Below are 15940 nucleotides of genomic sequence, written 5' to 3' on the forward strand. Positions count from 1 at the left end.
CTCGAGAACGAGTAGGAGTTAAGCTTGGGGATGCTTGATACGTCTCCAACGTATCTATAATTTTTTATGGTTCCATGCTATTATGTTATCAACTTTGGATGTTTTATATGCATGAATATGCTATTTTATATCATTTTTGGGACTAACCTATTAACTCAGTGCCCAGTGCCAGTTTCTATTTTTTTCGTGTTTTTGACCTTTTTCAGAAAAGAATATTAAACGGAGTCCAAACGGAATAAAACCTGCGGGATGATTTTTTCCATAACAGAAGATACGCAGAGGACTTGAGAACCAAGGCAGGAGACCTCGTGGGAGGTCACAAGCCCCCTAGGCGGGCCCTAGGGGGGCGCGCCTGGCAGGCCTGTGGGGCCCACGTGCCTCATTTTCCCTACCTCTTTCGCCTATAAATTCTCTAAAATCCCGAAACCAAAGAAGAGAGCCACAAAAATACTTTTCCACTGCCGCATGCTTCTGTCTCCGCAAGATCCCATCTGGGGATCGTTCTGGTGCCCTGTCGGAGGGGGATTCGGACACGGAGGGCTTCTTCATCAACACCATTGCCTCTCCGATGATGCATGAGTAGTTCACCATAGACCTTCGGGTCCATAGCTAGTAGCTAGATGGCTTCTTCTCTCTCTTGGATCTTCAATACAAAGTTCTCCATGATCTTCAGGGAGATCTATCCGATGTAACTTTCTTTTGCGGTGTGTTTGTCGAGATCCGATGAATTGTGGATTTATGATCATATTATCTATGAATATTATTTGAGTCTCCTTTGATCCCTTATATGCATGATTTCGTATCGTTGTAATTCTCTTCGAGTTATGGGTTTCGTTTGGCCAACTTGATCTATAATTCTTGCAATGGGAGAAGTGCTTGGTTTTGGGTTCATACCATGCGGTGTCCTCACCCAGGGACAGAAGGGGTAGCGAGGCACGCATCGTGTTGTTGCCATCAAGGGTAAAAAGATGGGGTTTATATCATATTGGAAGAATTTATCCCTCTACATCATGTCATCTTGCTTAAGGCGTTACTCCGTTTGTTATGAACTTAATAAACTAGATGCATGTTGGATAGCAGTCAATGTGTGGAGTAATAGTAGTAGATGCAGAAAGTATCGGTCTACTTGTCTCGGACGTGATGCCTATATGTATGATCATTGCCTTAGATGTCGTCGTGACTTTGCGCGATTCTATCAATTGCTCGACAGTAATTCGCTCACCCACCGTAATACTTGTTATCATGAGAGAAGCTTCTAGTAAACACTATGGCCCCCGGTTCTACTTCACATCCTATATTCAGATCTACAAAAATACCAAAAATACTTTGTTGCACTTTTCACCTTCAGATCTCACCTTGCAAATAATCGTGAAGGGATTGACAACCCCTTTATCGCGTTGGGTGCAAGTTTGTTTGTTTTTGCGCAGGTGCATTGGTGCCTCATCTTGATACTCCTACTGGATTGATACCTTGGTTCTCAAACTGAGGGAAATACTTATCGCTACTTTGCTGCATCACCCTTTCCTCTTCAAGGGAAAAAAACAACGCAAGCTCAAGAAGTAGCAAAGTAGCAGGCAGGGGAAGGAGCAGCGACAGTAGCTAGCACCAAGGCAAGGTGTGCGCGCGGGCGGCAGCAGAAACTGCAGCCAGTAGCGGCAGCGAACGTGGGCCACGGGAGAGCTCAGGCGAGCGTTGGCAATGCAGGGGAGCAGCGTTGCGTCAAGGGTGATCAGTAATAACCGCACAAGAGCAACTACGGTGAGTGGCGGGCGAGTGCAGCGGCTGCGTCAAGCGGCTGCGGGCGCGGGTTGCGCACGGGCGGACGCATACAGGGGCGCAGTGAGCACGACCAGTGGCGAGCGAGAGCGGAGCTGCGGGCGTGTCTACCGGAGGCACGAGCATGAGCAGCTGCAGCGCAGAAGTAGCATAGGCTAGGGCAGTAGTAGCATAGGCTACGGCAACGAAATCCCATTGGGGGAGAGACGGGGAATCGACGGGAAGCTCACAGCGGCCCTTTAAAGGAGCAAAGCAGGCTCGGGGAGGGCACAACATGGCCGTAATCGGGGATGGCGAGTGGCGGCGTCCGGGGAGGAAGAAGGGGGAGGGAACGATGCTGCGGTGGCCTCCGACTCGACCTTATGGGAGAGGAGGAAGGAGACGAGGCCGGTGGAGCTCGAGGGCTTGACGGCGAGGCGAGGGAAGCTGCGGCGCGAGAGGGAGAAAGGGGGCTAAGGTTCGATAAAGTAGCAGGGGCGTCGGACTCTTGTAGGTGGGTAGGGGGGCTGATGGCTGCCATGCACGCCGAGGTGCGGTCATGGTTGCGGGATGACCGCCACGGCCTCGCCTGCCTCCTCTCGCAAGGAAGGGGTGACCCGAGTTGGTGTGGGCCTCCCCTGTGCACGTACACGCCCAGCCCAACAGTACATAGGTTTTCTTTTCTACTTCTTTTTATTTTTTAATGATTTATATTTTATTTTATGTTTTTCATTTTATTTTAATACCTAATGATTTTTGTTGCACATGAGAGTTAGTACATAAATAGTAGGCAATATATTGAGCTAGCACACAAAGTTTCAATTTATTTTGAAATGCAAAATTATTTGTTTATTTTCAAATGACTTAATTTAATGTTGATGGCTCTGTTTTAAATAGGTTAAGGTCACTTAAACATTTAAAAAGTTGATTTCTACCACACAGTTACTCAGGGAATAATTTTAACATTATGAACATTTTTATTGTTATGTTTGAAGAAATAATAATTTAACATAATTTTAAATTTGTAAATGGCTTTGATTTTTATCAACCGGAAATTTGGCTTATTTAAACTTAATGACATGACATCATTAATGTAAGGTCATTGTAGCATGACACTGAAGGTGTCACACATGAGGAAGATGATGGTACGTGAAAACCCTACTGGATGGGTCATGAAATAAGCGAAGAACTTGACCACCATCAACGATGGTGGTGGAAAGGGAAAGTGGAAACATGGATGGGTCGCTAGGGACATGCTAGGATTTGTTTATCCCAAACAAGGCGTGGCCACATTCGCTAGTTATTTCATTTATGTCAATGAAGTTTTACTCTAAATTTTGTAAAACAAGCATTAAAAAACACATAAATACAAGGTGCATTCAGGAACACGTACAAAGATTGTTTTATTGTATTCTTTAGTGAAATATGTTTTAGTGCATGTCCAATAGGAAACATGCCACTCGACCCATGTGGCTTCAAATGAGCCAAAATGGTTGGGCTCAAGGCTCGTCTTTGTTAGTATTGTGTTCTTTAACTTGTACCCATCGTGATAAAAGTAGTACCTAGTGATAGAATCCATGTGTGCATGGTTTAATTGTAGTTTTTTCGAAGTAGAAGTATTGATCCCAAAAAGAGCATATGAATTGGATATTTGTCCCTTGTAGTCACTTATGGATTTGTTCCTGCAAGTAATTATAGACTCAAAGCAAACTGGTGACGGAGATAAATAATGGTTTGACTGAAGTGCAAACATGAAATTAATAACATAAACAAAAATAAATGAGAGCAACGAAAGAGCAACACATGAAACTAGCAAAGGAATACGGCGTTTTCAGGAAGTCTGGAACTTCCATTAGTATGTGTCTAATGTGACTTATGCAACGACATGACACTAACTAGACACTTGAGACACTCTTGACGTTTGAGCTAGGAGGATCAAGGTACATAATACGTTCTACTCGAGGCAAACTTTGTACCACAGACGTCATCATCGTGATTTCTCCCTGCAGGTTACAATTACGGTAATTAAGGGTTTCCACATGGACGTGGCATCACCAAGGGTTCTCCATTATAACCCTACCAATTGCAAAAAATAAGGAGTGAAGGCTTTTACTGTTACCTCAAATTATCTTCACCCCATGAAATTTACAATAACAGCAATATGCTTCGTGGCCTTGCGGTGAAAATGATGACTGGGCCCTCTTCACAACATTCATGAAGGTTATTAAACCGAATATTCAATAGAGAATCTCATATCCTTATTAACATTTTAGCACCTAAACATACCAAGGTTCATCTATATCCTCGAGAATAGGGTGTTTGGTTGTACATAGGAATGACGAACAATATACGGACAACAGTGGTAAACATGAACGATACAAACGAGTAATACATGTAGTGATCCACGAGGGGTTAAGTATTACAACGAGATGGAGATGGATGACGATGACAATGGTTGATGTTGATGTCCTCTTGCACCGTTGCACGTGGTAGTGAAGATGTCGATCTCCTCCATGCCAATTCCTTTTGGAGGCTAGGTTTAGTGTTCTGGGCGAGTTTCTGGTGTGTGTATGCTTCTAACCCTCGATCCAATTACGAGGTGGAAGTACTGGACGGAGAGGAGGCAGGGAAGTTGGTACGACCCCCTGGAGGCATTGCGCTGGCTCCAGTTTCCTCCTAGACGCTTCAATCTTTTATGCTAGTTTTTTATCACATTAATTGATGTGATTTTATTATCATTTTTGGGAGTTATTTCCTTAATGCTTCAATTACTTCCAAAAACACATCTTGAGGGATAACGACAAAAGAAGTGGCAAAGACAGTACAATTCCACAAAGCCTAACATGTATTTGCAAAATAAAGAGAAAAAACATCACAAAATTTGGACTCTCCGGCTAGCGATCACAAGAACTGGAGTAGTATTATAAATTATGTTGAGTGAACCCAAATGATACAAAAGTGGTATGGCCATAGGAAAGACTTTGGAATCGACCGACCGATCTCGCACGTCTTGCCATGTACGCTATGCGATGGGACCCATCTATCACTCTCCATACATAATCCCTCCTTCCTTTTCGTAGAACCACACATTCCCCCCTCGGGTTGTCTCTTCTCCATCTCTCTATCACACACCTATTTGTAATCGGTGCTCAACCCCCATCCTAGGTCGTTAGATAGCACGACAAGGTGGGGTCATGCTATGGCTGTGAGGAGCTGAGCAGTTGTGAGTAGGGCCACTATCATCGCGTGCAAGGTCACAGCTACGAGCTCGGACCATGCAATGCCCCCCTCCACCCCCACCCCTCACGCTGGCGATGTAGTGTGGGAGGGCGCAAAGCTGCTGTGGTGAGTGATGTGGGAAAGCAGGTTTAGGAGGACACACAACAGGGGCGATCTCATCGACAAGCCCAACGTCCAATGGATAACTCCCACGGTGACGAATCAGTCGATTTACTTATAGGATCAAGCCATATCCTCATGGCAACTTGTCGTCTGTTGCTAGACGTAACTTGGTCTCCCTCTGGGTGCAAGGGGCTAGGCCGACCTAGTACTTTAGTGCCTCTCGCTCGAGTTTTTTTTTCTCCATGTTTTTTATGGTTTTCTTCGTATCTTCACCATTTTTTAGTTTTCTCTGCTTCTTCACATTTTTTTTCTTTTTTCTTTTTCCATTTTTTTCTTTTCTTTTTCAACACATGTCCACTTTTTTCAGTACATACAGTACATTTTTAATATACATGTGGACTTTTTTTGATACACGTTGAACATTTTCAAATATATGATGTATTTTTTCAAATACTACATTTTTCAAATACACGTTGAGCATTTTCCTATTGGCTTGAAATATTTTTTAAACTATGTGAACATTTTTGTTATTAAATAGTCTTGAATATTTTTTTGAAACGCGTAATATTTATTTAGAATTTCATGTACACTTTTGGGATGGTACTTAACATTTTTTATACTTTGTAAACATTTTTCATTGTATGAAACATTTAAAAGAAGTCATGTACATTTTTTGAAACAGTGAACATTTTTTGAAATGCAACGTGCTTCTTTTTAAATACTAACATTTCTTAAAATTATGAGAACTGTTTTACATTTTCTTAAATGTCAAAGGCATTGTTTCTGTAGTATGCGAGCATTTTGTTTTTCACATGCTACCAACAATTCCTTAAAGTTGGACGAAGATATTTTTACACTGTATGGCCACTTTTAAGCGAGACATTTTTTTAGATTAAATAAAATGTGTATCCATTTCAGAAATATAAATAGAATTGTGGTTTTTTAGAGAAATAAATAGAAATAGAAATAAAAGAAGCATGATGTAGTAGCCAGCCCTCCCTCCCACTATAGGATGGCCGATTTAGGGTGGCGCCTGAGTCAAGGGGTTCTTCTTTTGTGTAGCCATAACCAAGACAAAGCCTAGAAAATGGATTATTTACCCCCATTTTACTCTAACATTGATAACTTGCCACCCCCGCCCCGCGAGATTGATGTGTGGGGCCTGGGCCACTTGCTATTGGAACAAGCCTAGGGCAAATCATCAAACCCCATGTAGGGGGGGGGGGGGGTGCAAATGATCCAGATCCCCTCCCCAGGCCATATGAACATTTTCCTGAAGCATGAAATGGGTACGACCAAACGACCGAATTTGAGGAGTAAACGGTAGGCGTTGGTTCAACCAAACAGTCCAGTTTTGTGTAATTCTAGTGAGAAAGAAGACACTGACGATCCAGTAAACAGATCATGATCAACTCAGTCAAAATTAGTCTTTGCCCAATTCAGTACATCTTTTCAAGAGATAATCAGCTGCAGTCTTGGCCAGTAACCAGTTACTGTACAACGGTTTCCATTTCCAAAACGGCAAAACCCCAATCACACACAGAATCTACAAGCTGAAACCTAACCCAACCAGTCAATAGTTCATAAATTTTCACACACATAGGGGTCCTGCTGGTTAACATGGAAGCCATGACTCTGCGAAAAATGGGCCGGTAGATCCCAGAACCATCTCTATTCTCCACGAATTGGCACTTCTGCGCATGGAAGTAAACAAAAACCAAATCATTTCCAGATGCTGATATATATAAAAAGCAAGTTCACATGTTAACAAAACCTGAGGGTAGCATAAGAAAGAAAGGTGATCATCAATAGCTACACGTGATGAAAGTTGAAAAGTATCAGGCACGGATGAGATGTCGGCCAAGGTTTCTCCCTTTCTCAGCCAGGCTTCCAGCAAGATGCAAAACTCCCAGGAAGCCCGTGATGGAAGTCAGTGGATTGTGACTTTGTGAGGCAGGCTAAGCTCAAGCCGTTCAACTTGCACACTTGCTCATAGGTTGCAGAAAGCAGGCTGTTTCTTTCTTGATACTCCCAGGAAACCCGCAAGGCAAATAAGCAAGGCATTGCCAATTTCAGGTGGTTGTAACTTGTAAGTTTCTAGTAACAGCCGCACGTTGCAAGAAAGGTGCATGAAAGATCTACAACCATGGAGATAATGTATTACCGTGCACATGCTTATTTCACCTTAAATAGCACGTAGTAGATTCTTATTGAAGTGTCAGAAAAAAATGAACTTCACTTTCGATTTTGAGAAGAGTGGACATATGAAAATAAAGTGACCCAGATAACACGAGGTTCTTTACTTGTGGTCAACAAGAAAAAATATTTAATGTCTGGTACATGATTAGTTTGCTCAAGGATCAGAAAGTAATGATAGTGGTGACTGCCTTTTATTATTGCCAAAAAAATGGTCCCAGGCATATTGAATAGACCTATCTACTGACCAGAAGAAGTATACTTGTACAATATAACTGCCAAAATGCATAGCATGGAAAAGGATGCTAAGAGCTGGAACAACATTTAAGCTCACTTCATGTTGTTACTTTGACAGCATCACAAAATAAAAGCAAATGGAAACATTTTACTTATACTTTCTTAGCTAATGTTATATCAAGTCTTCACTTCAGATGCCAGTAAAATGTTTCCAGTTAACATCCGGCAAGATTAGTACCTCATATAGAACGGATTCATACAGACAGCAAAGTGTGATTTTTTTAATCATGGACTAAACTTTCACATCACTACTATGGAAGAATGGAGTCCCTCCCTAGCTACAAAATCATAAATGAAATGACATTTCATCATATGAACTTCCAATTTTTTAATTTCTAGTTAATTATGTCTATAACTCTGCAAAATCCGAACTGCAAACATCATCTCCTAAACCCTGACCATACTCAGTAGTGGTACACCAAAACAGTTACAGCCCATCATAACGAACCTACCAAAACCATGAACAGTAAACTCAACCCACTTGTTTGTTTATTTTCATGTAGAAACAAAAAAGAACAAATAAGAGCAGGTCACTATCTTTTGATGCCCACATCAAGGATCTCACTTCCGCTGTTTCCTCCATCCTCTTCCATCTTGGAGCCAAACCAAACTCTTATTTATTCTGCACAACCAATACTTCAACACAGAATAGTACCATCCATGAAAGTTCAAAGGCATTCCAAGATCAAAATCCTCCTCAATAATCCAAATAGCCTGTAAGTACTAGGATCTACAGTAAGATACACCCTGCTTCTTCATAGATACTACAATGGATAATATTAACAACATCTTCCACAATGACCTACTCCCATCTCTAGGAGCAAGAGCAAATCAATCTATCAAGTTGAGAAAATTTATCATTTCTCCCTATGATTCCCGTTACAGGTAAAATAGAACTCTTTACTTTATCTCGCATCATATATGTATGTGTACACAAATACTTGGTATAATCTTCCACTCTTGTGGGTCTGCAGGATCTGGGAAACATTCTTGCTTGTGCTCGTTGTTTATTCAGCATGGATCTACCCGTTTGAACTAGCATTTCTGAGACATCTCTCGTGGAAGCTTTTCATAGTTGAGAACATTGTCAATAGCTTCTTCGCAATTGATATTGTTCTCACCTTTTTTCTAGCGTATCTCGATCACAAGTCTTATCTTCTAGTGGATAATCCACAAAGGATTGCAGCTAGGTTGGTACTTGCACCTCAAATCTTCTCAAGTGCGTCATTCTTAATGGTAAAGCACATGTGCAAAGCTACAATTTGAACAATGCTAACATGAACTCGTACACAGATATCTCTCTTCCTGGTTCATTTTTGACGTCTGTTCCACAATTCCATATCAACCCTTTGGGCTGCTCTTTAACAAGCATGGAAATGGCCTTGCCTATAGGATACTTAACATGCTTCGATTATGGCGTCTCCGACGCCTCAGTGCTTTATTTGCCAGGTATGTTCTCTTATATGAAACTTGAAAAATAAGAGAACTGAAAATTACTAAGGTAAATTGGCCCCTCTAGGCTTGAAAAGGATATCCGATTGAACTACTACTGGATAAGGTGCACCAAACTAATTTCTGTAAGTCTGCATCCTCTCCTCTGCAAGTATGAAACAAATTGATGTGTTAATGCCTGATGAATGAAACATAATTCTGCATGTTTGAGTGAGCATCGCAGGTTACTCTTTTTGCAATACATTGTTCAGGATGTTTCATTTACTTAATAGCTGATACATACCCCGATCCATCAAGAACCTGGATAGGAGCAGCAATACCAAACTACAGATCAGAGAGTCTATGGGTTCGATACGTGACATCAATTTATTGGTCCATTACAACACTCACAACAACTGGTTATGGCGATTTACATGCGGAGAATCCAAGAGAAATGTCATTTTGCATATGTTTCATGCTATTTAACCTGGGATTGACAGCATACCTCATTGGTAACATGACAAACCTGGTTGTCCAGGGAAGTTGCCGTACCAGGAACTTTGTACGTACTCTTCACAATACCTTTCAAGATCTGTTTTGTCATTCTGTGATTGTTAATATTCCTGCTTGGCTTTACAAAAAGGATTGGATAAGAAACGGAAATGGAAGTAAGAAACATGTGAATTTGTTTGTACTGTAATATATATTCACCTTATAGACTGTAGGCCAGGATAGGCTGAAAAAGAAACCACATGTGTACCTACTGGCTTAAGGGCATGCATGTTCAGATACACATGAAAAAGCTAGCTAATTAAATGCAACGGCGAAGGCAGCCGGAATATCCTGTGGGGTCATTGCTAATTTTTTAGATTATTTTCTGCATAGTATACAGTAATTTTAGGCTGTTTTTCCCACAGCCTGAACATAGAATCGCCACTGATTAAATGCATGTAGATATACCTGAATGTGTATGGCACATGTGTTGGCATGCATAGAAGCAAGAGCTTTATTTCAAGAGTATCGTGTACTAATTTATTCCTCCTAACCTTCCTGTCTTCAACTCTGCAGAGAGATACCGTCCATGCTGCCTCTCGGTTTGCTGCAAGAAATCAGTTACCTGAACAAATTAGTGATGAAATGCTAGCTCATATCTGCCTGAGGTATAAGACAGAAGGGCTGAAACAGAAGGAAACATTGGATAGTCTCCCCAAGGCAATTCGTTCAAGCATAGCATGCCATTTATTCCTTCCTGTCCTAGAAAAAATCTATCTTTTCGATGGTGTTTCCTTTACTTGCAGGCTACAATTGGTATGAAAACAAAATTAGTTTCTTATTCTAGATCAACTGTAAAATGGTGTACACTGAATATCATCAACAGCTTGAAGGTAATATGTTATCGTCTACATGTAGGTTACCACAATGGAAGCAGAGTACTACCCACCAAGAGAAACTGTCATACTCCAGAATGAAACACCTACAGATGTTTACATATTAGTTTCAGGAGCAGTGGTTAGTCCAACTATAAGTTTGATTGTCAAGATACCTCAGTTTCTTATAAAACCATCCATACTAGTATAAGTTTTGCTTTTATTTTGGCAGGAAGAACGAATAATGATTGATGGGCGAGAAAAGGTAAGAGACGACAAATGATTATATATTTTAAAGGATAAAAATTAATGCAGAATCTGATGTGATATGTATGATTACAAAATCCAGATTGAGAAGCTACTATCAGGTGGTGACATATTTGGTGAAATAGGAGTTCTCTGCAACATTCCTCAACCATTTACTTTCCGCACGTCCAGAATTTCACAACTATTAAGGCTTAACACAACAGTGCTCAAAAACATTATTCAGGAAAACAAACGCGACAAGGAAATTATAATGAACAATCTTTACCAGGTGAGTTCACAGCTTTTTTATCATTATGGCATCGTGTTTAGATAATTTAGTTGTTTATATAGAACAAAATTAATATTCTTATGCGTTTGGCAGAAAATGAACTCAGATCAAAGGTTCTCTACTGACACGGTAGAGGTATGTCAAGGGACGCTCGATCAACACTTTGGAGAATACAACAGATGTTTTGCAGCCAATCAAGTCAACATAAACAATGAAGCAAAAGCAGAAGAAACATTAACACTGGCTTGCAGTGAAGAACGTTGTAAAGAACTCAATGAATCAGATAGACATGGAGCAATTCACAGTACTATTGAACAGGGTATCTCCAATATAAACATTGATTTTCCGGATAAAAGTGAAGATATGGAAAATCGTGTTGCTACAAGTCAGATTACGGACAAATGGGAGGCAGATGAACATGAACATACATCGACCGACAATTGCATGACAGGATATAGAGGGGCTCGAGATAGGTTCAAAAACATAGGGAAAGACAGAATATCAGGGCAGCCAATTATCACAGATAAAATGCTTACATGCTCAGTTGCTGGAGAACTCCAGGAGATCACTGATGCATGCATAGAAGCTGATTCTGTGATTTCAGAAATAAAAAGAGTGACAATTCATATGCATCCACAACAGAACAGAAGTTCAGTGATGCCATATGCAAAAGTCATAAATCTACCAGGATCTCTGGATCGACTTTTTGGCATAGCTCGTAAGTACTTATATAATTCAGATGCATTAAAGTCTGATTTAGGAGGTTTTAGCTTCTTATAGCTTCTAGGATATTTGATGGTAAGGGGCTTCAGCTTGTCAGTAGAGATGAGGTTGCTTAGGTTTCTCATAGCTATCGCTAGAGTATTGTGACTTGGATTTTATATGAGAATCGAAAGGATTTTTATAATGTGAGATCACAACCAGAACATAACTATATGACACAGTACTGGTTAGCAAACCACTACCTTCTGATAACCTAAGCTAACATGCTTGCATGTTAAATAAACATTTTAGGTTAAGTTTTACAAGCTTTACTTATAACTGTTCAACTAAAGCTTATGCTTGTTAACTAGTCCTACACCTGATTTTTTGTTTAACTGGACACAGTACGTCAGGTGTTGCCCATATCCCCAAAGCATCAGGCCCAGGACCTAGCTAGTTCTGATTTCAATATACTAAGTCGATGATTCAATGACACATTGTATTAACCCCAAATAGAGAAAGCCGGAACTTTCTGGTATTTGTCATTCGTAGTTGGCATCCTACATGAATATATTCCAGATCCAGTTGTGTCCTGTATTAGGAAATTTTCAGTTCCTTTGATGCCCCCCCTTAAAAATGAACAATAGCTGTCCTAGCTCACTGGTGCAAGTCTGTTGAGATCAACCAGTAATTGCAGTACCTTAATAGTGTGAAAGACACATTACGACTCGCCTAGTGCCAGATTCCAGCATTGCATACAGTCTAAATCATGCAGTGCAACCCTTCATTTAGTGTGAATGCCTTATCCTGTATTTTTTCTGTAGGTGAGAAGTTTCCAGGTTATTATCCTGTGAAGCTGTTCAATCAAGATTTTGCTGAAATTGACGACATAGCAGTAATTCGAGATGGTGACCAGTTGTTTCTTATGGAAGTTTGATTAAGGATGCTCAAAACTATAAACTGTGGAAACAGCAATGCATAGGATTTGAAGTACGACTCGCATTTGAGAAAAAGTTGCCTAAATCTCAGCAAACAGGACTTCAGCGACTTGGTAAAATCATGAAGAAAATGCCACCCAGGAATTAGTTGGAGCTACAGTTGTAGAGTAACTACAGTACTAATTTAGTTCTGAATGTAGATATGAAGATATGACGGAACAGTTTTAAATCTGTTCTGCTGATCAAATGTTTGGCCAGGGCAGACCTCCGCTGAATTGATCGTTCTAGGCAAGAATATCACTTTCACGCAACAAATATTAGCAATATGGAACATTTCACCAAGTAAGACGGTGATTCTTTCACCAAGCGAGACGGTGATTCTTGGCAATGGTTAAAAACAAATTGGCGATCGACCTATTCTAGCTAACTAAGGTACTCTGACCTTTTGATTATTAACTTGTGCGCTTTGAGACTGCAACTATTTAGATGATAATGATCAAATATGGTCGAATTCTTCAACAAATTAGTACGAGCGAAAACTGGAATTTTATGTTGCGGCAACTGGCAACTACTCCCTCGATAAAGAAATACACCTTATATTTATTTACAGAGGGAGTACTTCATTTTCTCGGTAGATAACAATAACTCTGGGTGTTCAAATTGGAAGTCGTTAGATATCACATTCACATCATCCAATCGAGACGGCGTCGGCTTGTAGTCTCTGCAGTCGGCACACGCACGCGCCCGCCATCATGCCTCCTTGGTTCGGGACGAAGCCAAGCGAGACATACGATAGATGAAGGAAGCGCCCACCCAGCAGGAGGGCTAAAACCTGTAGTTTTGAAGTTGAAAACTCCAGCTTCGAAGCTGGAGTGCTTTAGCCCTTTTTTAAGCAAGAATCACCGTCTTGAGCACCTTGCGCGCTCAAGAAGAAGCAAGGGATGAGCGCTTTGTTGCTAAAGCGGATACGTTTTCTTGCTGGGGAAGGCTAGTTTAATTGAGGATTGGAGAGGGGGGAGAGGTGGAATAAAAAGCTCGGGATGGATTTTGGAGTCTTTGTGCGATCCGTATGCGGTGAGAGTCGCACATACGGTAAGGAGGGGGGTTCACGTCTATAGGTGTAGTGTGGTGGTTGGGCCTACCCACCCTATTTGTTCCATGATCTATGGGTCTACTGGAGCTACCCACTTCGATCAATTAGCCAAGATTTTGACCAGATACGAAATCACTGGTGCTCGATCTAGTGGTATTTTTATGGGGATTCTTTTTATCGTTGTAGGATCCCTATTCAAGATTTCTGCAGTTCCTTTTCGGACGGTTGTAGGACGGATGGCCCCCTATAGGTAGTAGGGTAGGGTGGGTGGTACCACTCAGATAGAGGCCAATCCTCCTAACTGCGTGTGGACCGGGCTTAGAGCGCATGAAACTCGTCACTACCTCGTAAGGGTGTTGAGACAATAGCATATTACACAAAAGCGCCACTTTCTCAGGAGTGTTGTCACACAGCTGCCCGACTAGAAGAGCTACTCGCTCTGTAGTGTTGTCACACAAGATAAGCACGCCGCCCGCCTGCTGGCCGGGCGAAGCGAAGTTATCTTCCGGTCAACTGTCCACCTAGTCAAGTGCAAAAAACACAGTGGAATCACGCAACACACACTGCTGGTGTACTTCCTGCCCACGAGGAAAGAAGAGCGACAAGGCTCAGATTTGACTGTTTGCAGCATGGGAGCTGATTACCAAAAAATCCCTGAGGAAAAAGAAAAGATATCTCGGTAACGAAAACCATGGGAGGCTGTATTGGCTAGATCCAAGGGTTCACAGCATCCCAAAAGAAAATTCTCCTGGACGTCCGAGGACCTTTAGTACCATACCGAACCAACAGCCTTCACGCCAAGCGACGACCGCCCTTGTCCCTTTCCCTTTTCCATTCAGCCTACGTCTTAGCTTTGTTCCGTTGGTCTAAGGCAAAGCTTAAGTGGTTTGCCTACCTTACCCACTTGATGAAAGGGAACGAACTTCGTTTCCTTGGCGGCTTTATGGATGGATTCAGTCAGAAAAAACTCCTTCCTTTTGAAAAAAGTGACGCTTTGGGTCTTCGCTCCGAGGGTTAGGGTATAGGCCGTTTCGAGCAAGCTTTCGCTTTTTCTCCCGGCTTTCTACAACTTTCGCTTTAGCTTCCAAAGGCGGCCCAATGACTTTCCAGAATTGGAAGTATTCGTCGCCCTACCCTAAGAAGGAAGCCACCATAAAACTGCTTGCCCTCCAGAAGTACCAAAGGTGTGCGGAGCCCGGTCAAAATGAATATGTTTGCTACTGAAAGAAGTCTGCCTATTGACTAATATTCGTCTTTAGAATGAAAGTAGCTATGAAGCCCAATCTACTGTCGATTCAAAAGGAGGCATAGTCATATGGGTGGGGTGTTTGTTGGGAGCTGCCTTGGATATGAGGAATTCCTCAAATCTAAAAAAAAAAAGAACAAAGGCAAAGTCCGTGACGAAGATTTTTCTTTTCTATCAATAGATAGGAATGAGTGTTCGTTAGCTAGCTGTCTACTTTGCAAAACTGCTACTGCATTTAACTAGTGCACTAAGAAAACTAATTTTAGCATGACCAGCAGACGCGGTGATAGATCATTCAACGACCAAATTTGACGACAATGCACAATTGTACAGGAAGTCACACAGATCGAAATTAGCTACTTCAACTCACCAAATTCATCAACTGAAGCTAAGAAGCCTGGAAACTCAGCTCATCAAACAAATTCCATTTGAGGAAGAAGCGTACACAACGGTACTTACACAATCTGTTCGCCGCTGCGACTCCAGGTCTAGACTAAGCAACCACCCGGCAGCACAATGCGATCGATCCAAAGTTCCAGGCCTGCCGGTCTCTCACGGCCAGTGCAGTGCGTCGCGGTGTAGGAGGCTGGCGCCCGTAACGCGCGATGGGAACGGGGGACGCCGGGAGCAGGCAGGCGCGCGGTCGCGGCGGCTGGTGCGGTTTCTAGAAGCTCCATCGTGGAGACGAACGGCGGGCGAGCAGCGGCGGCGGCTTGCATACCGAACAGCCCAAAGCGCACTGCGCGCATGGGATTTGCTTGGGATAGCAACTTCCGTGCACCGTTGGATAGTAAATCAGCTGTCCAGATCGAGCAGTGGCCCATCACGGTATTTATTTTTTAAACACGGTACATACGCAATCATTCATATACACGGATATATACTTACCTCTATAAATTCACACACGTATATCCTATTTTTATAAATATCATCTTAAATCTGTGGAAATGTCTCCTCCATTGAATGCGCAATGCCGAAATTCTAAAATAAGTTCAAAAATAAATGTGAGCATCGAGACTTAAACACTGGTAAGCTGAA

The 15940-nt window shown here is 41.9% G+C and overlaps 1 protein-coding gene and 1 long non-coding RNA gene across 4 annotated transcripts; one reads left to right on the forward strand and one right to left on the reverse strand.

Moving 5' to 3' along the window:
• The first annotated feature begins 6479 nt into the window (after positions 1-6479).
• On the forward strand, positions 6480-14795 carry LOC123443157 (potassium channel KAT2-like). 3 transcript variants are annotated; one of them, XM_045119444.1, is made up of 11 exons: positions 6480-8475; positions 8565-8780; positions 8884-9039; positions 9110-9167; positions 9266-9583; positions 10090-10329; positions 10432-10530; positions 10621-10653; positions 10738-10923; positions 11017-11641; positions 12450-14795. In XM_045119444.1, the coding sequence occupies exons 1-11, from the start codon at positions 8360-8362 to the stop codon at positions 12560-12562; spliced, it is 2160 nt and encodes a 719-aa protein (XP_044975379.1). In that variant the 5' UTR covers positions 6480-8359; the 3' UTR covers positions 12563-14795. The 3 variants fall into 3 exon arrangements, with proteins under 3 accessions (XP_044975379.1, XP_044975382.1, XP_044975381.1); XM_045119447.1 differs by having other exon boundaries at positions 9110-9148; positions 9340-9583; XM_045119446.1 differs by having other exon boundaries at positions 6480-8306; positions 8409-8780.
• LOC123443158 lies at positions 8997-15652 on the reverse strand. Its single transcript, XR_006630581.1, has 4 exons — positions 15362-15652; positions 9733-10120; positions 9527-9652; positions 8997-9187 (listed from the first exon to the last, which is right to left on the reverse strand). It is a non-coding gene; the product is annotated as an uncharacterized LOC123443158 (long non-coding RNA).
• Between the last annotated feature and the right edge of the window lie 288 nt (positions 15653-15940).

This window comes from Hordeum vulgare, chromosome 3H (genome assembly GCF_904849725.1).
Source record: "Hordeum vulgare subsp. vulgare chromosome 3H, MorexV3_pseudomolecules_assembly, whole genome shotgun sequence".
NCBI classification, from domain to species: Eukaryota; Viridiplantae; Streptophyta; class Magnoliopsida; order Poales; family Poaceae; genus Hordeum; species Hordeum vulgare.

Coding starts and splice junctions, on each gene's coding strand:
- LOC123443157 (XM_045119444.1), top strand. CDS start 8,360: ATGGATAATATTAACAACATCTTCCACAATGACCTACTCCCATCTCTA. Junction 8,476..8,564: donor CCCTATGATTCCCGTTACAG/GTAAAATAGAAC, acceptor GTGGGTCTGCAG/GATCTGGGAAACATTCTTGC. Junction 10,330..10,431: donor TTACTTGCAGGCTACAATTG/GTATGAAAACAA, acceptor GTCTACATGTAG/GTTACCACAATGGAAGCAGA.